Here is a 27,556-nt window from a genome sequence, read left to right as displayed (position 1 = left end):
TGTGCTGCAGGAGAGAAGGACAGGGCTGGCAGGGTTTGCAGCAGCTCCAAAAGTCCCAGCACTGCTGCAGTGAAGACCTGCCTGTATTTTGTAACATTTCTTCCCAGGGAGAACAAGCCCTGCCTGATGGATGAATGCAGAGACCCAGAAACAAGGAATTCATAACCTGGATGGCAAGTTTTTTATGGAATGAGCTGAATTCAAGGTAAGTTGACTCATTGCAGGGGTAATCTGCACAGCTTTTCAGTGGAAACTCACTGGAGCTTCAGAAAACTGCTGCCAGTATGTTCAAGCAAAGAAAGAGGTTGGAATGATGAGAGGAGCCCACCCAAAGCTGATTTGCAGATAGTCCCAGGTCAGGCTAATCCTGTGCCTCAGCACTGAAGTGCTACAGAAAGCCTGAGACAGGCAGGTAGCAGTGTGGGATAAAAACAGAGCTTGTTTTGTTCTAAGGAAGGGGGCTGGCCTTACTTTTGTACAGCAAATTCCTTCCTGAGCTGATAAAGGCAGCAGCAGATTGAATATCGAGCCTTCCCAGGGAGCACTGTGCTGAAACCTGGAAGGTTTTGTCCAAAATCCCCCTGCAGAATTGCAGCTTCCCAAACTACACCCACCAGCCCTGCCTGCCAAGCCTCAGAGACAGAAACTGCTGACACTTAAAACCCTCACTTTTTGTATTTCATCTCTGTTTCTCATCCTCTCCTGCAAATGCTGTAGAAATGACACGATCTGAGGCTGCAAAATGACACTGGTGCCTGGGCTCTGTCCCTGCTCTGCAGCCCAAAGGACTGGCAATATCTGGATTAACTCTTCTCTGGTGTATGGTGCTGAACAGCCTCTGCAAACCCATCCCTCACTTCCTCCATTATGACTTGATGCAGTTTAAAATCATCCTCTTTGGCTCTCACAGTCTCCTTCAGAGCAGCCTTCAGACTTGTTCTCATCCATCTGGAAGTCAAGCCTGCAAGGAAACAAAAGGAAAAAAAAACCTCCCTGTGAGCTGGGGAGCTTCAAAGCAAATTGAGAACAGTCACCTCTGTTCTGGGGAAGAAACACTGAAAGCCAGAGCCCTGAGAAAGAGCAGCACTTGCTCCTCCTCTCCTTGAGGCAGGACAGAGTAATCTCAGCATGGAGAAAGGGAGAACATACCTCCTGCTCAGCTCCTCCACCTGAGATTCCAGGGGCAGCTCAGACAGGGATGCAGAGAGCTCCTCTCTGTCACTCACACGCAAGGGGAGGCTGGGCTGGGCTGTAGATTCAATCACAGAATGGAGTTTTAGTGAAACAGCAAATCAGTTTTGGCAGCATGCTGAGTCAGTGTCAAAAAGCACTGAATTTATTCTCTCAAATAATGTACTTAATCTCTTAAATAAATATTTAATCTCCTAAATTCTATGTTACATCCATAATATATCATAAATACATGACAGAATTATTTTAATTTTCTTCCAGCAAAATGAAAGCATGATGAATTTGCATTTCAGGGCTAAATATGTGCCTACATATGTAAGGAGGAAAACAATTAATTCAAAATATTGAAGTGACCAAAACAAGAGGTTACAAACAGCTGAAAAGGATTAATTTGATGTTAATCTTGCAGTTGTGTTTCAGATTATGACAGCTGTGGCTTCCTGAATGTCCGGGACAAAGTTTGCACGTGGCACCCATTGAAACAACTTTTGTAAAGCACTTTGATCCTCAGCATAAACAAAATATAGGTTAAATGTACTTCAAGGTGTACTTCAAACCAAGGTTCTCACTCAGGAATGCTTCCCTAAATAAAGGTCTTCCCAAAACATGCAGCTCTACTCATCCCCCCCAAAAAAATCAGGAAGTTTTTTCAGGGTGATAGAGAACATATAATTCAAATTTATAGGTGGTACTGGAGAAGCAAAACCTGTGAGCAGCGAATCCCTCCAGTGGAAGGAGGAGCAGAGGAGTGCTCAGGGAGCTCAGAAAGGAGTGCAGGAAGGGAGCACAGCTATTGCAGAGGATGCTGAACTCATCCCGGCCCTGAGGGACTGCAGGGTGAGCTCTGCTGTAGACAGAAGGCTGAATAATTTTAGTAAATGTAAATAAATGGCTTTCTCTAAAATCATCAATAGCCAGCACTACCTACCCGGAGCCAGGTAACACAAGGGAAGGATTTGTGTGGTTCAGCTCCAAATAAATTATAAAAATCAAGAAAGCAGCTAAATGAAGAGAACAACAGGCTGGAGCTGGCTGCAGTCCTTATAATGGGAATAGAGCACCAGGACAGGGAACAGCCAGGCTGGAATCTGTGCTGTGCTCCTACTGAACTCTGCAATTGCTGGTTTGTGCTTGTGTTGTCATGTTGGCACATTTCTGTATCTCTTTTCCCAATTCATATCCCTCATAACATCAAATATCTTCAAATTTGGTATTAAAACACGAAATCCTCCTCGTGTGGAATCATCTGAAAGAACCTGGTTGGAGAGTACTGAACTCTGACAAAAACAAATGAGAAGAAAAGGCTGCATTGTACAGCTAAAAATGCTTTTGATCTTGAGGCTGTGCTTTACAGGGCTGAGGAAAACCTGCTGTTACTTACCTATCCCTCCTCTGGGATTATTCTTTGATAATTTGGAATTTGGAAAAAACACAGAAAATGAAAAGCCTGAATGATTTTAAAACACAACTGGGTTGTTTTCAGTTCCTTAGCTTCATTATCTACTTCCCTTGAATTGAAGAGACCAGAAACATTAGACTAGCAATTAGATCAGCTCTCTACAATTTTGTACCTTCAGGAAGAAAGGAAAATATTATGTTAATTAGCAGGTTCTCTAGTCTCTATTTTGCATTCAAGCTTTTCATTTTTTCTTATTTACCCAACCACTGGCATGAAAGCATTGAGATAACCTCCATGCTCTGCTGAAGAGGTGTACCACAGACTTGGAGGCTTGGTTCTTGTACAAACTCCAATTTGGGCACATTACAAAGCTCTCATCAAAGCAGGGGAGTGAAATAGATTGTTACCTACTCATCTCGTGGATTTAAAGAGGATTTCTCCTTATTAGCCTTACTGCCAATCCTTTTCTACTTTTACTTTTAGTCCTTAAGCAGAGGAGATTAATGAACTAAATATTTAGTGAGAAGGGATCTGTCACTGGTGAAAACAGCTTCTTCCTCTGGCTCTGAAATGCCAGCTACCAGAGGGGAGTTACTAAAACTTTACTACAGCACAACAGAACTTGACCAAAAAGCCTCAGGACCTGGAGAGTTTGTCTCTCTTGGAGCTTGCAAGGGGAAGATTTGATAACAGAACACATCAACACTTCACCAGGTTGTGTAAAAGTCTGAGCACTCAGAAACTCAGTTAAATTCTGTCCAAAACAGCACCAAAAAGCTCCCACACTTCTGGGATCTAATTTTTTTCTGCTCTCAGCTAACACAGGTGAGACAACTCTAAGAATCATTGCTCACAAAAACCCACATGAGAATGAGCCAGTGTGGGCTGGAGCCCCTTCCAAGGACACAGCATTCCTGCTCTAAGGAACAAATCCATGTTTTACAGAGAGAAGCAGGTTTGAAGCACCCATTCAGTCCCCATTCAGTATAAAGGCTCCTCTGAAGGGCTCATCCAAGGTTTCTGATGAGCCCTGTGCTCACCCTAACTCAGCCTGACACCACCCCAACATTTGCCAAATTGAAATTCCCCTCCCTGCTGTTCATCTTCTGGCATTTGAAGTCTTTTTACTTCATGAAAATGCACATAAAAAGGGAAACCACTGGAAAATTTTCCTTAAGAATATGTGCCATTTTATTGGTTTAGACACTTTACAGAATCAGAGTCCTTAAGCAATAAAAGGATCTGATCAGGGAAATAAAAATTTAACATCCACCATGAATTCCTCTTCTTTAACTATGCCAGGGAGGCTTTCATATTTATAGCAGGAGATTATCACGTTCATGGGATAATAAATTACAACAGATCTAATTACTTCATCACCAGCAATAGTTTTTCATAGGCACTGACAGGCCTTAAATTGGGATATGTCCTTTAATTCTGCTCTTAACCTTCAGCTGAATCCCTCAGGCACGAGTGCAAAGGGAGCTCTGGGCCTGGGGGCAGCACAGAGCAGGGAAAGCTTTTTTTCCCTGGAATTATCCCATGGAAACACGCTGCAAAAATCCTGGTCCCACTCAGATATGTGGGAAAACCCTCTTCAGTGAAGAAGGGCCAGGATTTTGCCTCCTGCCTTGCTGCTGGCTCTGAGCAGGTCCCACCACCACGTGCAAGGTCGAGCACTGGGCTGGGTTTGGCAGGTGGAGCCCAAATGTTGTTGCTGTCTATAAAGCCCAGAGGTGAAATAGGGGACGTGGCTGTGGCTGAGTGTGGCAGTCATGTTTTCCAGAAAAAAATTCCTCTGCCCAGGATTGTTCTCCTGGGAGGCTGAGAAGCCTCAGAGAAAAGGGAAAACAACAATTATCTGATTTGCTTCTCCTGTGTTTTGCTGCTTTGGAATGTGTTTGGAGATTGTTTCATTGGTTTCATGTGAATTGTTTTGACTCTGACCAATCAGGGCCAAGCTGTGTCAGGCTCTGGAAAGAGTCAGGAGTTTTCATTATTATCTTTTTAGCCTTCTGTAAGTATTCTTTCTGTATTCTCTAGTATAGTTTAATTCAGTATTCTTTAATATAATATCATATCATAAAATAATAAATTAGCCTTCTGAGAACATGGAGTCAGATTCATCATTCCTCCCTGCCACAGAGCACCCCATAAATACAATAGCTGAGGGCTCCCCTTCACCTTTTCTGCTCCTCAGGGCAGGCTCCTGGGCAGTGGTGCTGCTCCATGAATCCACCTGCAGCTTTTCAAGCTGCTGTTCCAAGCTGCCACTCCGCCACTGCTCCTCCTGGAGCTTCTTCTCAGCTTCCAAGACTTCGTCGCTGCTTCCCTCCACCCTGACAGGCAAAAAAAAAAAAAAAAAGAATTAAAAAAAAAAAAAGTGTATGCAAAATCTGTCTTGGTATTGGATCCTGCTTCTTCTTGCAGAGCTCCCAACAGAAGAGAAAGAACTTTCCATGTATCCAAAGGCAGAAATCCCAGTGAAATTGTATCAGGTGACATCTTCTGAATATGCAAAAGAGAATTAACTAATGAGTACAGTTGGAAACAATGGGTTTGTTTGCTCAGATCCCTTAATTCAAGCTCCCTGTGTGAATTCACCCCTCAGCTGAGCAGGAAAGCTGCAGATTGCTGAGGAGAGATTTTTTATTACAGGAATAATAAACCGAATTTTTTAGCCACCCTGGGAAAGCTTGGAAGGCAAATAGTTTATAAAAACACGGTCTAACATTTGCGTCAGTTATCTGAGAGGAAGAAAAGAATCTTCTGCTTTTAATAAACTTGGCAATTAGACACGACCATGGATGGGAGAGGGTGGAAAAGAAACTGGTGGTTACATCACAAAAAAGCAAATTGCCTCTCTCCATCCTGAATAAAATTAAATGCAAAAAATCTGATGTGCACCCACAGATGCTGCCAGTGGGGCAGCGACTGACACCAAGTGATTCCAAGGAGTTTAAAGCTGAAAAGAAACACAGATTGACTCACTGGATTGGACTGAATAAGAGCATTTCCCTCCTGACCCCATGGGTGGGAGCTGGTTACTCTGTGAATCAAGAGACTTGATTAGTTTATTTCCCTCCTAGCTGGTATAACTGAAAAAATTATTACAACTCTAATAAAATTAAATCACTGGTTTAAAAATGTAGCTACAGGCAAGACTCGACCTCCTGTGGCAGTGAATTCCCAGGCTGGTGATGGGCTCTGAGACATTTTATTCCTCCCAGTGGTTCTGCATTCACTAAATTTTCATTTGACCCTGGTGTTCCTCTGGCATCCGCTTTACACAAAAACTGGAGGAAAAATGGCAAGATCTGTGGGAGTTTTTAATGGAAGCATCTGCCAATAGGAATAATTTAAACTAAAATGCTGCAGAAAAATCCCACTTATAACAATTCCCAGGGCTCTTCTCTTGATTTAAGCATTATCTGTGTTACCTGGACTTTGCTACACCTCAGCACTGGAGGGAAGAGGAGGAAAACCTGATTTTTAAAAATATATTCACATTGAAATCTGACTGGTGCTATATTACCCTGAGGTCTTCCAAGAGTTATTGCACACAGTCTCAGAAAATTTATGTTACCTGCTTGATAAATGTGTGATAACTGTGGAGCTGCTGAATCATCAGTTCATGGCACATTTTACAAGCAACTGTGCATTTCATTGACTCTGTTTTTCATTATCCCTTACTGGTGGTGGCCACACTTCAGTTACCACTCACAGCCCCATCCTCATCTGCCTGCACAGCTCTATTAAAGTCACTGGGCTTACAAACATGAAAAAGATTTTCCCCAGCATGTATTTCCAGAATTTAGCTTTAAAAGCACCTTTTCCACAGTTCTGAAAGAAAAAAAAAAATCTATTTTTTTTTCTGACTGTGATTAATCATGCAGGAGAAAAGTTATACAAGTGAGAATGATAACTGTGGTAAATTAAAGCAAGTAAGGAAACAGTGCTTATTGTATTGACAAGCACACAGACAGGAATACATTTCCAATCCCAGATTTGGGAATCAAATAACACATACTGGGAAAAAAAAAACCAGTAGCTGAAAGGTGTCCAAAAAAATTACTTTGCTTTCCCTTCTCTTCTAAAACATGGCTGGCTTTTAACATCATGTTACATTGAATTGAACCAGAGAAAATAAAATTAAAAAAAAATCACTGCTGTGCCTCTCTTAAACCAGAATAAATTCATTTAGAAAAGGATACAATGGAACTTAAAAAAGAATGTGAAAGGCTTTGGAAGAGAATATTATAACAATAATTACAGTATTTACTACTGATGAATAATATTGCTGCCTCAATAAGGCCATGCATATATAAATACAGCAATTCTGGCTTTATCTAGGTGCAGCAAGCTGGAAGATGGCTCCATTTTTTTCTGCCCTTTGTTCTAAAAGAATAATAAAAAGAATGAATCATCAGCCAGGCAGGGAAATTGAGCAGAAAAAATTGAAACTCCCCAATTTAAGGCAAGGATGGCAGCGTGTGATGTGCTGTAGTGCCATGTCCCAGACTCTGCAGTGCTCCCTGATCCCACAAAGGATGCTGCTGGCATGAGGCTGTACTTTTCCTGCAGCACAGCCACCAGCTCCAGGAGCTTCTCCCTCTCCACTCCAGCAGCCTGGCACGGAGCCCTCTGTGTTGTGATCTCTCCCGGCAGTGCTTCCCAGCTCAAGCTGTCCGTGCCAGCAGACCTGAGCAAAGCACAAGCACAGAGAGTCTGCTTCCCACTTCTGGAATGAAAGGAATGAAACAAAGGCAGGATTTGAGCACTGTCTCCAATACACTTGTCTGAAGGTGAAGGCAGAAGGCAGAGCCAGGCTCACTACCTCCCCCCAGCACCCAGCTCTAGACTGCAATAAATAGAACAGAAATATTTGGCTATAAAGTCACAGGGAGTGTCATTAGAAAGCTGCTTCCAGGATGCTTCCCCTCCCCGTCACCCCTGAAAACAAACTTCCACCTCTGATCAATTCATTATCCCTGACTCTCCTCCCACTGCTACTGCCAAAGTAAAGGAGATTCTATCTCCCAAGTGCTACACTAAACTATTAAATGCCCTGCTATTGATTTTCTCCCTCTGAAAGGCTTCAGGCAGCACTTGCACAATGGCTGTTCTTGTGTCCAAAATGTGCTGAAAGGAAGGGGCAGTTTTCCCATGCATCCTATTATTATGTAGTTCATTACTCCTCTGACCTTTCTGCTTTCAGGAAGACCTTTTCAGAACAAAAAAAAAATTAAAAAAAATAAATAAAGCAAGAGAAATCTTGGTGGTTGGGAGTAAAAATGGAAAAGATTGATGTCAAACAAGCAGTCAATTACAGAATTAAGAGAGAAATCAGATGTTAGAGCTCTCGGACAGCTTCAGGTAGGAGATATGGGGCAAAAAGCTTACATTACAGAAACAAGGCAGGCAAGACAAGGACTTCCAGCAGCTTGCCGAGCATGGCAGAGCACTTTCCTTACTGATAATGAAGTTTATATACCCACCTTTCAGGTGGGAAGAGGAAGAAATTCTCTGTGGGTGCTGACTCGACGAGCATGTGGCCCATCACGGACACTGCGCTGAGGGGAGGAAAGCTGTGTTAGGGCTTCACACAGGGCAGTCTTCCCAGAATTCCAGCCCTTCCCCAATGTCTGTGTTTTGCAGGGAAGAGCTCCCTCACCTCACACCTTCACCCAGCACTGGGAGAGGCAATCCCAGCTCGGTGCAGTTTGATGGTGTTTGCCTGTCACAGATTTTCCTAACAAAGTGACCCCTGCTCTGCAAGGCAGGGCACAACCTGGATTTCCCAATGCCCTTAAAAACGTATTTCACACAGCTTGATGAGATCTGCTTTGTGAAAACCCTCAGGAAGATCTGTCAGGTTCACTGTTGTAAGAGGAGCAGCCAGCTGATAACACCAGAGTGTCACTGCCAGCCTGGATGAGTTTTGTGTATCATGACGTGTGCTTGTTTGGGATATCCCATTTCAGTGAGTGCTTGTTTGGGACACCAGATTTTGGTGTGCGTGTGTTTGGGACATCCCATTTCAGTGAGTGCTTGTTTGGGACACCAGATTTTGGTGTGCGTGTGTTTGGGACATCCCATTTCAGAGAGTGCTTGTTTGGGACACCAGATTTTGGTGGGTTTGTGTGTGTGTTTGGGACATCCCATTTCAATGTGTGCTTGTTTGGGACACCCCTTTTCGGTGTGTCCTTGTTTGGGACATCCCATTGAGGTGTGTGTTCATTTGGGACATCCCACTGAGGTGTGTGCTTGTTTGGGACATCCCATTGTGTTTGTTTGGGACATCCCATTGAGGTGTGTGCTTGTTTGGGACATCCCATTGAGGTGTGTGCTTGTTTGGGACATCAGATTTTGGTGTGTATGTGTTTGGGACACCCCATTTCAATGGGTATTTGTTTCAGACATCCCATTTCAGGGGGTGTTCATTTCCTCAACACAAATTCAGCTGCCCAAAGCCAATTCCCTGCAGACTTACCCCACGTTTCCTTTACTTTGGCTGTAGCTAACAAGAGGATAAAGCCTTAGAATTGTGGAAGTGACAGATGTGCCTTCTGGGCTAGGAGAGGTTAATCCTAATATCAAGTTAAGGCTCATACTGACAGCCTTGGCCCATCCAAAAATGCAGATTTTCACTCTGCCATCTCCAAAAGGTTTGGCATCTATAAATAGAGTTTTTCACTTCACCTTTTCTGATAGGAAAAGATGATTCACTACAGCCAAACAGAACTGAGAGTTCATCAGCATATTAAAGTTAATGGAAGGAATGAGCCTTGCTGACCAAGTTATTAACAGCTCTCAGAGTTTTTCAGGATCATTCATTGCCCACCTGACACATCAGCTCTTTCCACGACAGAGCCCTTGGCCCTGTACACTAGCAATAATTTATGCATTGCACTTAGTGCTTTCCACAAAGCCATTACCCAGCCTTGGTTCCTGCTTACCATCAGCAGACATGTGAGGTAAAAAAAAGGGGATAAAATATAGATTTGCTCCAGGAGAGCACAACAACTTCTGCAGAGTTAGAAGGGGGAGAATGAAAACAGTCAGAAGGGTGCAGAAACTTTCAAATTAAGGATGTTTTAACTCCATCTCAAAACTACAGAATTCTTCCTAAATTTTATAGTAATGCTCTACTTAGGGATACTCAGCTGATTTTAAAGCCAAATTGGGTGTCTAAAGTAATGAGGTAGGAAATGACACAGAAGAGATCAGTTGTAACTTTATCTTGATGAAAAATTTCCCCCATCCCCATCAGACCAGTCTCAAATCCTCACTATCAATTAGACCATTAACTCCTTAGCAACAAACTCAGCAGCAATTTAACAGGAAAGGATTTAACTTGCTGTGGTACCATGGTCCCTTTACACAACCAGAGTGACCCAGAGCCACATCAGTGTAAACAGAAATCAGATTTATTGCTGCACTAAGATTAGTGTAATTTACACAGTCCTCAGCGAGCCTTTAAAGAGGGTGTTTGGTAAGAACAAATGATGTGGTATGTTTTCAACATTTCTGCATGTAAATCCTACTCAAAGAGCATTTATTGATTTAAATAATGCACCAGTGATTTAGTGCTTACCTAAAATGGCACTTTGCATTCATTCCCCACCCTGCTCACAGAAATCTGCTCGTTAGAAGCCCCATGTCTCATAAGGGAAAAGATTCCCAGGCACTTAAGCTGACCACATAAACATTATCTGAGCTGCAGGAGGAGAAATAGCTGCACCACCACCATGCCAAATCTAGTCATGTCTGCAAGTCTGTACATCCTTCTCAGTTCCAGGACAAAAGTCCAAGAGATAATGTGATTAGAGATTCCCATATATTGCAAACAGGCTGCCACAGCTGTTGGCACAAAGCACTTGTGGTTTGATGAAACTCCCTGGGAAAACCAAGCTCCTGGATTACTCAAACAACTTAAAATATTGGCTTTCTGATCTTCTTACCAGGCAGATTCTGTCCTTCCAGCCTCAGGTGATCCTGAGTGCTCAAAGCGTGGTGGATGAGCAGCTCCTGACTTGTCCTATGGATGGGCAGATTTCTTCTGTTAATGGTGCAGCATGTTATAAAAGCAATTACATAGCTCAGAGGAAAACAGCTGCACCAATGCCAAGCAGCAGCTTTTGATTATTGCTACAAGCAAGCCAGCACTTTTGATTTACAGGACCTCCTCAGAAGCTTTGCTTTAATTCCCATCTATTGCAGGATGAAAACAAAGCAGAAGTCAGTAAAAAGGGCAGTTTCATATGAACACAGAGTGCACTAATAAACCAACTGTGCTGGCAGTGATGCCGCTGCACTGTGGGTTGTGTCCCTAACCCAGGTTTGATCCTGGGTTCAATGCTCCAGCCCCCATTCCTGAGGTATTTGGGAGATCCACAACCTCACCATAACCCCTGGAGGGTTTTGGATCAATGAGAATGGGATGCCTAAATACTCTTCACAAATCCTGACTGTGAGACAGCAGCAGCTGCTGATGTGACACATTTGTTTGCTTCCTGCTTCCAGCAGCCATGGGTGCTGAGCACTGAGGAGTCCCCAGTGCAGCCCCAAGTCCTGCTGCCAGTCAGTGGCAGTCCTGACGTGGCCCATGCGTGGATGTGATTGGTATTTCTGTGTTTGCTGCTGCTGCTGAAACAGCCCCAAGTTATGCACAAAGGAACTGAGGAGTTACAAAAGAGAATTCCTGCTTTATCATTCCATCAGGAAAGACTGTCAGCAGGACAGGAATCACTGTCTAGAGGCAGCAACCATCTCAGATAACAAGGGACAAGGAAGTGGAAGAGCAGATCTGAAGCGATTACCAAGTGTGCTCCTCTCATTAATTTGTTTGCCTACCCGATGTGTGAGCTGCCCAGTCTCCTTCTCCAGAGTTTTAACCTTTGCTTCTCTGTCAGTCGCCAACCCCCTGAGCTCATTTATCAGGGTGCTTTGTTGCTGAATCTCAGTGTTGAAGTGATGCCCCATCATCTGCTGAGGCTCCTTGTTCTTATCCTCCTTCTGGCTCAGACCCTTTAGGATCTCCTGCATTTGCTGCTGCTGGCTCTGGTAAAATAGAAACAGGTGAGATCTTTATTTTGTACACAATGATTATTTTAAACCCCCCCAAAACAAATATCCATTTAGGAATGGCAGGGCAAACCCCTGCCCCGCCAAGCCCATTCCTTGGTGGGAGCACACTGGTGTCACTGGTGCCACTTTGACAATTTGATTTATGTTGACCTGAGCAATGGTCAGATTCAATTTGCTGCCAGCTCTGCTGCTCAGTGTAGCAGAAAACAGAGCAAGAAAGGCTGCCCTTTGATAAAGAAGTGACTTTTTCCATAAACTGAATGAAACTCAAGATTTCAATGTGCTTTTTGTGGAATTAGAACATGATCAGATCATGTGATGGTGGTATTAAAAGCTGAGGGAACTGTGGGGTGACAGATATGAGGCCAGGCTGCTTCACCAGTAGTTTTGGAGGTTTTTTCCCACACTGACAAATCTAATATCTGTCAGGCATTTTGTTCTGTCAGGCCAACAACCTGCAAGTAAAGTGCTTTTGTGATAGAAGGGATAAAAGAGATTAACCACCCCTTCCCAAATAAACTTGCATCCTTCTGTACCAATTTTAGTGGGAACACTCCGAAAAAGTGACAAGTGTTCTTCGGCACCCCTGATCTGCTGGTCAGCACCCACAGGGCCTGGTGGGAGAAGGGTGAATGCCACCTGAGCTAAAACCTACCCACAGCAGCAGGGAAATCTGAGTGGTTTGAAACTAGTGAGGAGTTGGATCAGGAAACATAGAATTAACCCTGCTAGGAGGTGGCATATTCTCGACTCTATTTGCTATTTTAATTGAGGAAGGCTGTGTAAAACCATGGCAGGACCACGACAGCAGCCATTTGTTTCTTTCTCAGCATCTTTGAGCCTTTGTTAAAACTCTTGGTTTTTGAAGAGGCCAAATCCTCTCAGCTCCTGCATGTGAGTGTGCATGTGGTTTAGTGCTCATGGTTCAGCTTGTGTGTTGTGGGCTGTGTAACAAAATAAATGGAAGTCTTGTTACAAACAAAAAAATTCCTGCAGGACTGCAGGCATTCTAAGGAAAAAAAAAAAAACCAAAAAAAAATCAACTCAAAAATCTACCAGTGGAGCTGAAAGCAAAACAAAGAACACAGGCCTTGGGTCAGGATTGAAGCCCTTCCTCTACCTACTTCAATCCTGCTGCAGAATGTTTCTGCCAGTCCCTGCAGCTCAGGGCCACTTGGCTGTAACTGTCCCACCTGGTGCTGTCTCACAGCCCTTACATGACCTGATCCAAAATGCAGGAGGACTTCAGCTGCCAGGGAAACCTCTGGCTGTCACAGTTGCATCCATCAGGCTCTTGTACACCCTAAGGCTGCGTGTGCCATGAAAGGACATCATGTTTTATCACCTATAGGAACAGGGCTGGGACCAACACAGACTGTACCAGCAAGGCATTTACGAGCTCATCATCGTGTTTCCCTTTCTCCAGCAAGGTTCCAATCTGTCCCTTCAGCATCTTCACTTCTCCACACAGCATTTGGTTCCTGGCTCTTGAGGCATCAAGTTTTTTTTTCAATTCCTCATGGTTTTTTTGGAGAGTGTTGTGTTGCTCAGAGAGTTTCTGCAGTGATGCAAAAGGAAATGAAAGTTATAACTTATCATCAAGCCCCAGGTGCTGTGGTGAGCAAAAAGAATCACAGATTACCTGGTAGAATCTGAAAAATGGGACTGGAATACTGAATTATTCCTAAGGAAGTAGAAATTATAAATGCTACTGGCTGCCTGCTTGCCAGCATCCAAGAAGGGTCTGTCTGCTCAGGAATCCAGGTGGTCTGGGTAGATTCTCCATTATTCTGGATTCTGATTCTCCATTATTCTATTCAAATGGAGAAGCCCAGAGCCCTACAGATGCAGGAGGTGTGAGGGGATGAATGTATTTGGGATGAAGAATGCACACCTGGCCAAGGGGCAAGAGGGTGCTAAGGAGTTTGGGTGCAGCTGTAGCAGGGCTTGGCTGTGAAGTGGGGCAGAGCTTCCTCCAGCAGATAGGTGGGTTTGTGAAATGGTTTTAGGCAGGGTGTGACACACCCTGAAGGCAGGACAAGTTATTACACACCCAAACAGGACTCTGTCAGCTCACAGGATTCTACCTCCAAAGATTCCTTCTTTTCTTTTTCCAAGCTGCGAATCTTCAGCAAGTTCTTCTCTTGGACTGACAATTTCCTTGGATCAGGATATGCCAGCAGTCCCTCATCCATCTCAAGCAGTGAAGTTCTGATCTTTTGATGATTCAGTTTATGCTCCAGCTCGTGAACCTATGGCACAATAATGACAATTCACCCAGAGCCTTCCCGGGGCACGGGGCAAAGAGGACACAGCCAAAGGCAGCTCAGATTATTTCTTGATATTTTCATGGTTAACTAACTCTAGCAGTGGTCTTTCAAATTGAAATTTAGCTGCTAATAAACACGCAGATTTTAGGGCATCTGTGCAGGATGGAGATCTGGGGCACATGGGACATCTGTGGCTCTGTGGAGCCACCTTTGGAGGCCAGACAGGCACTCCAGAGGTGCTGTGTGAATCCAAGGGAACTCAGCTTCTCAACTTTCAGAGTCAGTGGAAGGAACTGGGCACTTCCACAGCTCAGTTCCTTTGCCCTGCTTTGGAGGAACCTGCCTCACTTTTGATCCAGTGACTGGATTTACAAGATCCCCACTGACTACAGAAGGGACCTGAGGAGTCTGGATCAGAAAGAAATCTGCACATTAGAGCAGAGAACAGAAGGAACAGTAGTCAGGTGAACCCCGGGCAAGGATATAACAGGGGGAAATGCAGTTTGCTCAAGGGAAAGCAGAGGTTAAAAATCTCAGAATGCAAAAAAAAATCACAGTTTGATGGCATATAATTGAATAGCAGGAAAATAGGAAAATTATATATCAAATTGCCTGAGAGAAGTTTTATTTAGATGCAGACAAAACTGCCTCCCTGCCTCCTGCTGACATTTCAGCTAAACTCTGCCCTTCAGAAGACTCAAGAGTTAAAGATTTTACTGAAGCTCCTGAGGGAACAACTTGAAAACCTGATCTGGCCTCAATTCTTCCCATCTGACTCCAAGCACTGAACAAAGGTGTCTAAGTCAGAGCACAGACGCTGACAGGGCTCCTTCTGTTCTCAGTGGAGAGAGGCACCTTCAAAACACCCTGGGACTTGAACTGGGCTGCCACAGCTCTCCAAGGCCACTGAACTCCTTCCTTTGACACAGATGTGAAGGATTCCCAGCTGGAATACCAAAGCTTGCAGGGCTGCAGAGTCATTAACATGGTGTGCACACATCAACACAGAGATGTTAAGAATTAATGAAGAGCTAACAGCACTTTTACCTTAATTTGAGGTGATATCTCTACTTAGAAAGAGAATTCCAGCTGAAATGGCACCGTGCAGGGCTGTAACTCACCTTGCTTTGGAGAAGGAGAATTTGCTGAGCTCGTCCACGCCAGCTGCCAGAATTGGTCAAGAGACTCTGGATATTCACATCTTCCCCAACTTCTTTGGCTAAAATCTGGGAAAAGGGATTGACATCAACAATAAAGCTTAAAAGGATGTGCTGGGGAGAGGGAAGGAAAAGCAGCTCTCTCTAACAGGGAACACAAGCAGTTTTCAATATACACAATTATTTTTGATAGGATGAATATTTACCCATAATTAACCAGGAGCAGAGCAGAGGTATTGTCTTCATACACACCAGGAATTGAACCAATCTCCCTTGCAAAATTCTGACACAGCTAAACTTAGTATGAAGAGCATTTAAATTATTTATAAAAAGGTCAGCAGAGTTCTATTTTTAGGACCATATTCTCTACTCTGATCTGCATTGCAGGTCTCCTACACAAAGTAGGGAAACCAAAGAGAATCAGAGCACATAATAACACTTAAATCCATCATGAGTCAGAGGAAAAGGTTATTCTGGATGTCATTCCAACAAACTCTTAAACACATGCTTTAGTTCAAGCAAGACCTTTAATCCCATCGATTCCCATGGCACTGAAGCCTACATTAAAAGTAAATACATAATTATATGTATGTGAAGGGAGGAATGAACCTGGATGTATGTCACAAACAGTTCTGCTGATCTGGGACTTTAAAACTCGGAAGGATTTGTGTCCAGTGTACAGTGGGAGGCAAAACATGAGATCCCTTTGTCCAGGAGCACAATTTCAATTCCAACCCCTACCCTTGTGTCTTCCTCACCTCCCTGCTCCACTGGAACAGCTCACGGGAGCCCACCAAAGGCCAAAAACCTCCCAGTTTCCCAAGACTGAACCTCCCGCAGGGGTCCCAGCCCCAGACTGCTCCCTGCAGTGGTACCTTTTGGGTCAGCTTCAGTTCCTGTTTCAGATTCTGGAGCTGGTTCCGATATTCTGTCACTTTTACGTTGGCTGTGCTCAATTTTTCTTGCAGTGCTTTCACCTCTGGGTTTTCGGCCTTTGAGGAAAGGAATGTACTTGGTGAGAACAGAACCCTCAGGGGAAATGTGAAGTGATTGACATCCATGGAGCCATCAGGATCACTGAATTATTTTTCCAGACCTAATTTCTGGGGCATAGAGGGGGTACAGGGGAATTTGGTCCCAAAATGGGTGACAGGGATACATCTTTGTTCTACAAAGGAGCTGAGTATCAGCTGCTGATTTCCTCATGTCAACTACAATTCCTACCAAGTTTCCTTCCAGCTTTTTCAGAGCTGATTCCTTGATTCCTGCAGCATCACCACCAAGGGAATGGATTTTTTCTGCAGCTGCCTGTAGCTGGAAAAGAACCCCATTGTTAGTGTAGAATGGATGAAGAGAAGAGCATCACTCCATGGAGTAATAATTAGCAAAAACGTATAACTTGGATGTTTATGTACTCTAAAAAAACCTTAATTTTCCCTTTTTTTTTTTTTTATAACACAATCAGTAGAAAAGCTTTTTTTTTTTTTTATTTTCCTGAAATGGTTCCCAAAGAATCATGTTATATTTTACTGAGGAATAACTTCAGAAGATGTCTCTGACTTGCTGAGATAGGATCAAATTTCAAGTATGGACACTTCTGAGGTATTTTATCACCAAAAGCACCTCAAATTAATGTTTATATACATAAATCCAAATCCTGTCCAGCCCAGAATATTTCATAAAAAGCAAATAGTTCTACTCAATAGAGGAATATAAAAGGAGAAATCTACCTGACACCCTATAACTGAGATTTAATGGCATTAAGACTCTTTTTTTTTTTTTCAGATGGGAGCTCTAAAGCAGAATTTTTAAACTGCTTTAAATAACTTAATTTATTATTTAAGAATAAAGACTCTGTCTCCTCTTGCTTGCCACAGCAAAGGAAAACAGACACACAACCCTCCTGCCCCAAATCATGCCCCGTGTTGCTGTTGCAAAGATTTCTCAATGGATGAGAGTGCAGGAATTTGGAGCTGGAAAGGCCAGGAAGTGTTGCTTTAAAAGTTTGGGACTTCATTCTTTGAGGTGGGTGGAAAATGTTAATTATTTGTCTGAAGTAAAGAAGGCTATAAGGAAGAACTCCTTCATTAAAGGGACAGCTGGGGAAAAAACTCAGAGGCAGCTCTAATTTCACCCTTTTTCATGGGTTAGGGTCACTCTTTCTATCCAGTTCATGAAGTTTTGTATGAACTGATAATGAGGAATTTCAGCTGGAGCTGGCAGCTGCTGGCTCCAGTTCTGAGGGAATGTTCTGCAAACATCCCTTTGCTTACATGGCCCACTCCTTGCCAAGTGATTGTTCAGTGGCCACACCTTCCATTCTGTCTGGGGGAACATAACCATGGTAAAATACTTATGATTTACAGATTTCTCAGTTTTCAAGCAGGGAAAGAGCTAAAAATAGGTAAAGTAACAGTGTTTTCCACATTTTGATAAAGATACCTCCTAGTGCCAAACCTTGATTTTGTTTTACATATCATTTACATCCTCATCTTCCTGAAATGTTTGTGCTCCTTTCTTTTTGGGCCAAAATTTGAGAATATTTATGGTTTTGTTCGAATAATGGTCATTCCACTTCTGCAGTAGGGGAGAGGAACCAAGTTGTTTTTTCCTTAAATTATTCATGAATTGCTCCACTACTTGTGTGATTTTGTAGGTCCCAAACTCCACCTGATACTTGTTTGCCAACCTGCCAACTGTTTGACAAGACCCCTGTGACCAGAACACTCTGGATTTATGCAGGAGTTCTCCAAAATTTAATTTAATCTACGACTTCTTGATCTTTCAGGTAGCTGGGGTGCAATTCAGGTAGATGCATGACTCATGACAATAAGTGATGGTGAAAGACTGAGCCAAAATGCATCTGTCAGCATTATTGATTCATTTAACTGATGTCTTCTAAGAAAGCAAAGTTCAGAAAAAAAATAAAAATAATAAAAAAAATCACCAATACTGTATAAGGAAGAGGAGCAGTAGCCAAAGGACAAAGCAAATATTGACATCAGGACATCTCATTTTCAATTCAGCAGCCACCTGAGTAAAATTACTTCTGTGAAAGGTTGGCAAAAAGTCACAGTAAAGTAGAAAATTTAATCTGCCTGAGTGAAGATTTGCTGTCTTGTATGATATAGTTTGGTGTTGTCTCAGCTCTGTAAGTACTTATTCCAGAAAACAGCTTTCATTACAGGGATAACAAAAGCTTAGAAGAATAAAGAACTAATTAGTGACTGGTCTTAACGAGGTGGGAATGTAAGACATAAAGGTGTGAAATTTGCTTCTCCTCACAAAAAATAAACAATAACAGAAATAGCATTGCCCAAATGGTAGAAAAGTCTCTGTGCTTCTACAAGTGAACATTCCTGACTGCTGTTTAATAAATCCTTGGCTCATTGTAACTTGGGGATATCCCTTCCTAGTTCCTCCATCTGCAGAGGTGAAACAGCTGAGGGAACACATCATGGACAGAAATGACCACAACCCAAAGCAAACACAGATTTAAGAGCAAATTCAACATGGCAACATGAACCAAACCCATTTTCTATCCAGAGGCTGGATTTCCATGTTTAATTATGCAAACAGAACAAGAAAAACGCCTCACTTCTCTCTCCAGCTCCTTGACTCTGTGATTCAGCTGCTTCACTCTGGCTCTCTCACTCTCAAACTCAGCAGTCACCTCCCGGTTCCTTTTGGCCAGCTCAACTATTTTAGTGGCAGCCACATCTCCAGCAAAACCAGACACCCCTGAAAGAACACATCAAAGCAGAGGGGCAGCATTCAGAACAGACCATGCCTTTGTCCTCGGTCACAATGAACTTCTATTGTCCCATCCCTTCTTCTCTGAGCTGTGCCAGGCACTCAAATGAACAAGTGAGGGAAGAGATGGCAGAGGTGCCAGCTGGATGGGTTGGTCCTTTGATTCAGCAGCACACCACGGCCACATTTCACACTGTGGCAACAGCCACATGTCACAAGGCCACAGCAGTGGTCGTAGCAACATTTTTACCTAGAGAGGGCAGTGGTGTTTCCTGCTCGCTGCTGGGAAGGACAGCTGGGAGCAGGAGATTTTGGCATTATCACGGAAAAAGGCACCACGCTGCTTTGCCTGGTTGTTTACTACTGGAGGAGTAGCTGGAACAGAGGTGTGAACGTTTCTAGACACCAGTCCTCAAAGGTCAGGCACAATATTACAGCTGGGTCCTGGACAAGGTCCAGGAAATTTCATTGTGCCTATTTATAACTCCCTCGGGTTTACACAGGGAGCTTTACTGGATGACTCTTTTTAATTGCTCTTTTAATTAGCCATGTCACTGGCTCCCTCATCAGGGAGGGTTTGATTAGTGCCACAATCAAAGCAAACCCCAGGCCTGGCTCTGGTTAACCCCACACAGGTGAAGCAAAGCTCTTGTACAAGTACGAAATCAATGTCATGGCAAATAACGTCCACAGAAACTTCCAGCTCAGCAAGGAACATGAGCCTGCAACAACAAACCCTGGGTGGGGGGAGTGAAGACTGAACTTGGCTGCTGTCATTGCTCTTAACACTTTCATCCTCCTTCAGAGCTCTGCAGTAATCACTTTCCTCTGATATTCATGAACTGGGGTGGGATGAGAGGGGAGAGATCACTCCCAAGCGAATGCTGAGGCCCGTACAGCCCCAGAGACATTAATGGGGTCACACAGAATACAGCTGGGAACTGAATTTGTTCCTATACCACTATTTAAAAAACAAACTTGTAAAGAACATAATTTATTGTTTTAAAGGAATTTCTTTTAAAAGCATTTAAAATGCTTTTTAAAAAGCACTTAAAATCAATTCATTATTTTTAAAAGCACTGTTTTCACTCCTTTGTGTGATGTGTGTTACCCCTCCCACCTAGGAGCTACTTTTACCTCACTTTTCAGGCTAAATAATGGCTGCTGAGAGTCAGAGTAAATACTAAATTAACCAAAGCCAGGTTGCTGCTTCCATGTGAAATTGCTGGTCTTCAAATGCATTGCACACACTCACCCAAGGCTTTTCATTCCCAAGCAATGTGGGGATTGCCACAGTGCAGACAGGAAAACAGAGGCAAGGGCTTGGCATCAGCCAGAGAAGCTGCAACAGCACATCTGCCTCCTGGTCCTGACCAGGAAGAGATTATCACCTCTCCTAAACACAAACTACAGCTGCTTTTCAAGGATTAAGGTGGAATTTAATGTTATTTAGTTCTCTTCGTTGCTGGTTTCCCCCTTCTCTTCAAGCCTGGTCATCACTGCTGTCCTGACCAACAGTGGCACCCAGTGGAGGAGGTGCAGCCTGCACAGTTTAGTTGTCAAAAAACACCAAAATCACTTTAGAGGTTGAATTTTGCATTCATCCAGCATCCTGCCTGTGCCCCGTTCAGGCAGAAAAAAAAAAGGAGCCTGAATAAGAAATTTAACCCTACAGAGCAGAGAAACCTGAAGTACAGCTCTTTGACACTAACAGGAAGTTTTCCAAAATAATATTTATTTGGAACATCATTATATTTGTGCCAATAATAGCAAGTTTACAGTTTTATAAGGAAATCACTGTGTACCCTAACAGAGCACTATTCTTTTCAGGGACATTTTTCTGTCACCAGCATCAAGCAAACCAACATGGGGAGAACACAAAGTTGCTGTGTTTACCTGACAGAGCCAACCTCTCCTCCCTTACTCTTTTCTGGAGCTCCTTTATTTCAAAATCTTTCTCTGCCATCAGTCTGAAGAGCCTGCAGTTCTCATCCCGGAGCTCTCGGAGCTGATCCTGCAGCTGCTCATTCTCAGCCTCAAGCAAACTGGGAAAAAAAGAAACCATAATGGCAAATAATGCACAAATAGGTGCTCCTAGAGATAAAATAATGAAACAACTGCATAATAGATGGGCTGAGCTTATCAGGAGTGAGTTTATTGAATTAGGCAGAATGTCCTAAACCTCAGATAAGAACACAAGCTGATTATCTGATCTATTCAGATAACATCTTCTTAAAAAAAATAAATTGCACTTTCTTGAGCTGTCTGGGACAAAACATCACAGAACAGGTGTATTGAGGTTACCAAATGGTGTCATCTCAGTGTTACTTACCTGCTTCTTCAGAGGAAATCAGGCAGCATTCAGCATGTGGGACATTCAGGCTTTCTTTTCTATACTTGACAAAGCCAAGAGAAGCCAACAGAGCATTGACTACAAAGCTGCCCCTGGGATCCTTTAAAAATCAATATTTTAGAGCAATTCATAAAAGACCAATTTCCCATGTCCTCAGCTGAGTCTCTTGGAACCCTGTGAGCATCAGTTTGTATTGTTAATGGTGCCTTTTGGAATTCATTTAGGAACACAGAATACCAAAAAAAAGCCCTCTGAATGGAAAGAAACAGCCCTGCTTCTCCTATTCTTCAGGACATTTAGCAACATTTAAAGGTTTCTTCTCTCTAAGACATCCAGAGAATTAATAACTTTAATCTCTTTACTGCCCTGATGTGATGGGTCCTTCAAATATAAAATCCAGGAGCTGTGGCCTCAGGGGCTCTATTCAATTGTGGGAGTTCAGAACTATCTGAGCTCCCTGACACGGGGTCCTTGAGAAAAGCTGGGATTTAATACAATTACCCACTCGCAGGTGACATTTGGGCTGCCAACCTGACCCCAGCTGCTGCTGGTGGAAGATGCATGTCACCCTGATTTTTTAAGACTTTGCTAAGCCTTCTGATGTTTGCATTCTTGTAACAAACTTTCTCACACACAGTTCTGTAAACAACTTATGTTTTGCATTCTTTCATGGAGGAGGAGAGAATTGATGGACTCTTGGTCTGTCCAGTGTCATTGGAGAGGTGGCACTGTCACCCTCCAATCAACTGTCACTTGGAAAACTATAAATGCTGGAGTCAGAAAATAAAGGCCTCTCTTTTTTGTTCACCTGGAGAGCAGCAGTGTCCGTGTCGTCTTTTCGTATCGTATTACAACAGATGCAGGTCTCCAGTGCCCTGTGATTCCCATGTGGAAGTTCCTGATCATCTACAGCATCTCAGTTATCCAGACACCTAAATCAGCTGGATGAATTGATTCCTAGATTCTCATTTAACCCTAAATGTTTTCACTTTGGACATGTGGTTTGGACAAAGCCCAGTAGTTACAGTACATACCTGTAGACACAGCCAAGACAGATGTCTCAATAATCATCTCAATTTTTTATTCCAAAGTTTTAGCACCCATTGGACCTGAGAGCTCTTAAATGCACCCTCCATCTGCCCATGGCAGAAAAAATGACCCCTTAAGGCACTGCCATAAACAGCACAGCCAGTTTAGGAAAGGATTGACGATGCATAATTAAAAAATGCACTTGTGTTTCAAAGCTGCAAATCAAAGGGAGATCAAAGGCAGCTGTTCACAAAGGAGAAGAAAGCAAGGAGCAATGTGAGCAGAGAAGAGCCACAACTGAGTTATTCCCACATGAACCACTCAGAGGAGTGAGCAATGAAACTCAGATCCAATTAGAGACACCTGAACCAAAATATTTTGAACTGTTGGGGGATTAACATGGAAAAAAGGTTCTAAGCTCTTAACGCACCTGAGCAGTGAAGTCTTCTCAGAGCTGGAGTCCAAATCTTGAGGAAAAGCACTTAGAGGAGGATGGACAGAAATCCCAACTGCCCAGAGCTGGAGTCTTCTCTGAGGAACTTCCCACCCCATCCCAGAGTGACTCTCCCTGTTACAGAGGCTATAAATGAGCCAAGAGAAATGGGTTGCCAAAGGTGCCCCTTTTTCACTCTCCTACAAGGAATCAAAGCCAGGTGGGATTGAGCAGGGCTCCGCCTGGAATTCAGGTGGTTTCCCAAATTGTATGCCCTGTTCAGGCCAAAAAAAGCAAGGAATTCAACTTCTGTCAAATTGTGTCTTTCCCAACTCTTGTTAGAGATTTTCCACGTGATGGGGAGAGTCACTTAGATACATTCAAGTACACCAAACAGAGAAGGGAGGGTAAAGTTACAGAGAGAACATACCAGAGAGGCAGAAATATCAGCTAAACACTTGTCTAAACAAGATTGGGGGAGTAGGATGGGAGGAAGGAAAAAAGAATTCCCAAGGCTCAGAGGAAGGGAGACTTCTGAGAGGAGAATGTTTTCTGATTGCTGCTATAAACAACAGTGACAAGCTCAAATCACTGCCACTGCAGGCCATGTGGAGTCCTGGGATCCTGGAACAGCCCTCTGATGTGTTGTCATGGGAATACTGCAGAGAACATCCTGGTGAATCCCTTCCAAAAACAAATCCTGCCTGGATTTGATCGCTCACAACCACTCCTCTGCTGAATGTACACGAGCAAAGGACAACCCAGATCTATCTGCCACACCTGCCATGTCAAATGGGGACTTTTGACAGTGACACAGCAACAGAGGTAAATAAAAAATCTGGGATTACTCAGGCCTAAAGTACTGAACTCTAAATAGCAGAGAACTACTGGGCTTTCCTGTACTCTGCACACTGCCCAGGCTGTGCCATGGGAGCACCTAAATCCCTTTCCTCTGCCAAACATCTGAACTATTGGAATCAGCCTCACAGGAAGTTTTTAAAAATCAAATTTCCATCATAATCTTCTACAGATTATCAGAAAACAATGTTGAAGGGAAGAGGACAGCTGGTAGAGGTCAGGTTGGGGGCTTAACTTGGCAAATCACACCAGTGCATGAAGGAATTTCTTCATCTGGCTTCACCACTGCCACAGAGCAAAGCCCTCAACAGCTGATGTTGCAGTAAGGTAGAAAAATTATAAAGAAAGGCTTCATAAAATCAAGCCTGCTCTGTCAAAATCAATGGCTGGCCTTGTCAAAGCTAATACTTGCAAGTTTCCATGTGAAAGCAATCCTGGTGTGAGCAGTTCATTAACACAACAATCTATTCCTGGCTGAAAAACAACTGGCACCTGTAGAAAGTGTTTTTATACAGTTAGAAAAATGAAAGCCATCTCTCACAAACAACTTTTCCTGCACATACACAGTGAGGGTTTGAGTGACCAATCAATACAGAATAACAACCTATTGCTAACCAATAAATAATTGGCAAGAAAGCTACTGACCAACTGGAGTCCCATATGAGGTCCTAAAAATTGGATAAAAAGTAGTTATGTGAATAAAGAAGGAGCTTTTTCCACCATGAAGAAATGAAGTCTGTGTGATTTATGACCATAGCAGCAGTGCAGACACTTTTGGGTGTGTCCAGCCCCAGACCTGTTCTAGTCAGGAGAAGAAGTATTCATTGGGTCAGAGGGGAAGGCTGACTATATCCTGGAAGGAAATGATCTGAGCTGGGGCTTTAAATCTCTACTTCAGTACTCAGCTCAAAAGAAAACACAAGATTGAAGAGATCCATACCAAAATGCCCAATGTGCTGGTAATCTTATGATCCACCAAATCAGGATATGCTGCTAAGAAATCCCAGGGAACACTCTTCTGCACTGCAGGCCTGTGCATTAGCTCCTTTGCCTCTGTCCATCTTTGGAAATTATTCTGTAGAGAACCTATTGGTTTAAAGCTAGGCAGGAACTAACCGGCAGTTCAGAGGGTGCCAGTGACCCCAAAAGCCTGGATTTTCTCAGGTAGTACCTGGCTGCCCCTTCATTTGTAAAATAGTGACATTAAAGAGCACAGCACAATGCCCTGAGGATAATTATGGACGAGGAGAATCTCCTCAGGATAATGAAAGCCCAGTGTGTGAAGACAAAAAGTGTCCTGTCAGCTCAATAATACTGAGTTTCATGAGATCAAAAGCAAAATATACTCCAGTGACTTCCTGAAGGAATGGTGCTGCCAGACCTTTACCTTTTGCTGGCATCTTCCTTTACAGGAGGTCCTTTTTTAAACAGGTTTAGATCACTCAGGGCTCTTACAGTCTCCTTTGTGCTGCCAGTGTTCTTCTGCCTGTCCTGCTTCTCCTTCTTGGCCTCCATCAAGTTTTGCAGCCGCCTTTGCTGTTGCTCCTGATAAGCCTTGAACTGGCTTTTGAAATCTTCATTCACTTTTACCTCTGGCTCCATTGTTTACTAAAAGCATAAGGAGAGGAAAATAGAAAGTGACAGAGAGCAGAGATCAGCACTGCTCTGAAAAACATCTCCCTCTGGCAGCTGCTCTGCAGCTTTTCCTCCCCAGCCTCTGCCCAGTCTCCCACCTCCTCCTCCTCCTCTCCAGCCCTGCTTCAAGTGCCTTTTTCCATAAATGGCTTTTAAACAACCCTTTAAAACAAAAAGTTGTCGGGTCTTTTTCACTCCAGAATTCAAAAAGCAACGTTTCCAAACGTTCCTAAACAGATCTGTTTAAATAAACATTTTAACAGAGGAGCAGGTTGGAGGCAAATCCAAGCCAATGTGGCAGCCAGGTCACACTGGATGTTTGGGACCATCCAGCCACCCTGCCCACACCCAGGAAAGGTCTAAATCCCCCCAGTTTTGGGTTCATGAGCGAGAAAGAAAAGTATTTTTTTCCTTATGCTCCCTTTGGACAAGATGAAAGTGTGGCTTACACCTTTCCTGCAAATTTCTAATCACTGAAAATAACTAAACATGACTAAAATAACATTAAATACCTAAATAATAATATATTAATTATTAAGTATATTTAATTATAACAATATATTATGAATATATATTTTAAATAATTATATTGCTACTCAAACATTTTCTTAGGATGACTAAAGACAGTTTTCTGATAAACTGCAGCCCTTTTCTCCTCCTGTGTGACATTTATTGTGGGCAAAAAAAAACCTTATTGCACCTTTGGTCTAGGAAAACCAACACATAAATACCTCCAAAGGCACGCCCTGCATTAATTAACACAGGGCCTTTCCCACACTGAGGGAAATCCAATTATCCTGATTAATGCACCAAAAGGCAGAGTGTCCCTTTGTGTATTTTATGGGCAGAGAGTCACCTGGACAAGGTGCAAAGAGCAGAGTCTGGTGCCTGTGTGCAGCCCACAGGGCTCTGGGCATCAGGGATCAAAGAATCACTGAGCCAGTGAGGTTGGAAAATTAATTTTAATTGATTAAAGCCAACTCTGAGATCTGGAAAAAGCCTACAGAGATAAGGGGTCCATTCCATTTACTAAAGCAAACTGGATATAAAATTTAGACAGCGTTTCTGGTTTCAGTAACCTTTGGGTTGATAATTAAATTTATAATTAGATTGGCCCTCTTGATAGGTTTAGCTACTGACCTTAAAGATAGCAAAGATAAGCAAGAACATCTTCAAACAGTAGTTGTCTCTGTTCTGAAAATATCCCAGAATTCCTAGTAGAGTAACTATTTTAGGCTTCATGATTTTTCTCAGAATTTTCTTTACTTAGATCACATTGCTGATTAATTTATTATTTTATAACTTCTTGAGTTATTTACTTATCTATAGGCCAGAAATGTGCACGGCACTCGAGGAGCAGCTCCAATCCCACAATGTTTCAATGGAAAAGGCCTCTCAGACCCTCGAGTCCAACCATGAACCCAGTGCCACCACCAAACCTTGTCCCCAAGTGCCACCTCCACGCGGGATTTGAACACTTCCAGCGATGAAGCGTTCCACACTGAGGGGTTCAACACTTCCAGTGAAATATTCCAGAATATCTCCTCTAAACCATCCCTGGCTCCGGCCAGGAGGGCTCCAAGGCGGGGTCACCTGGAGCGGGTGGCACAGGTGGCTTTGGGATGTCCCCAGAGAAGGAGACTCCACACCCTCCCTGCCCAGCCCTTTCCAGCGCTCTGCCTCCCTCAGCAGAAAGAATTTCTCACCCATTTTGAGGCGGGACTTCTCGTGTTTACTTTCTATATTTTAATTACAAACCTGTAGCTGGAATTATCACCCTCCCGCTCGCCCCGTGACCTGCCAGGACCTGCTAGGTCCCGGCAGCGCCGCGCTGTTCCCCCACCGCGGGAACTCCTGCCCGCGCTTGCCGCACCTCCCCCGGCCTACCCCAGCCGCGTTCCCGAGGGCACCGGGAGGGTGTCCCCGGCTGTCCCCGTTCCCTGCCGGGCAGCGGCGGGAGCGGAGATACGGCCCCGGCTCCCTGTCGGCGCTGAGGGCCCGATGCGGTGCCCATGGCAACGGGAGCGCGCGCGCGCCCTTCCCCTCAGCGCCGCCGCCATGATGGCCGCCCCTCACACCCCGCTCCCTGTCGCCATTCCCGAATTCCCGCACCGATCCCGGCCCCTCGGCGCCACCGGAGCGGCTCCTTCTCCACCCGTAGCGGTGGTAGGAAGAGGAAAAGGCGTCGGCGCCCGTCTCATCTGTGTGGGAGCAGCCCATGGCAGCTGGGAGTCAAGGAGAGCACCGGCTGGGAATTCCCTTTCCAGGAGCGCTGCACCCTCCTCAGGGGATTTTTATTCTGCTGACGCCATCCCTCTGCTGCGGGATGGGAGCCTCCCGCCAACAAATCCATAGGCGAACAATTATTACCTCCACTGCTCTTTTATT

General features: G+C 43.8%; 1 protein-coding gene across 1 annotated transcript; it reads right to left on the bottom strand.

Moving 5' to 3' along the window:
* Positions 1-660: 660 nt before the first annotated feature.
* Positions 661-27,541, bottom strand: CCDC13 (coiled-coil domain containing 13). Its single transcript, XM_038129132.1, is given in 16 exon segments — positions 661-933; positions 935-961; positions 1,150-1,249; positions 4,775-4,929; positions 8,089-8,163; positions 10,555-10,631; positions 11,447-11,653; positions 13,062-13,238; positions 13,768-13,932; positions 15,072-15,176; positions 15,983-16,099; positions 16,332-16,421; positions 18,706-18,848; positions 20,757-20,905; positions 24,921-25,141; positions 27,281-27,541. Coding segments are annotated over 15 exon segments (1,932 nt in total). The 5' UTR covers positions 25,136-25,141; positions 27,281-27,541; the 3' UTR covers positions 661-803.
* Between the last annotated feature and the right edge of the window lie 15 nt (positions 27,542-27,556).

The sequence above is a fragment of the Motacilla alba genome, chromosome 2 (genome assembly GCF_015832195.1).
Source record: "Motacilla alba alba isolate MOTALB_02 chromosome 2, Motacilla_alba_V1.0_pri, whole genome shotgun sequence".
Classification (NCBI taxonomy): domain Eukaryota; kingdom Metazoa; phylum Chordata; class Aves; order Passeriformes; family Motacillidae; genus Motacilla; species Motacilla alba.
This window is presented reverse-complemented; position numbering and strand designations above follow the sequence as displayed.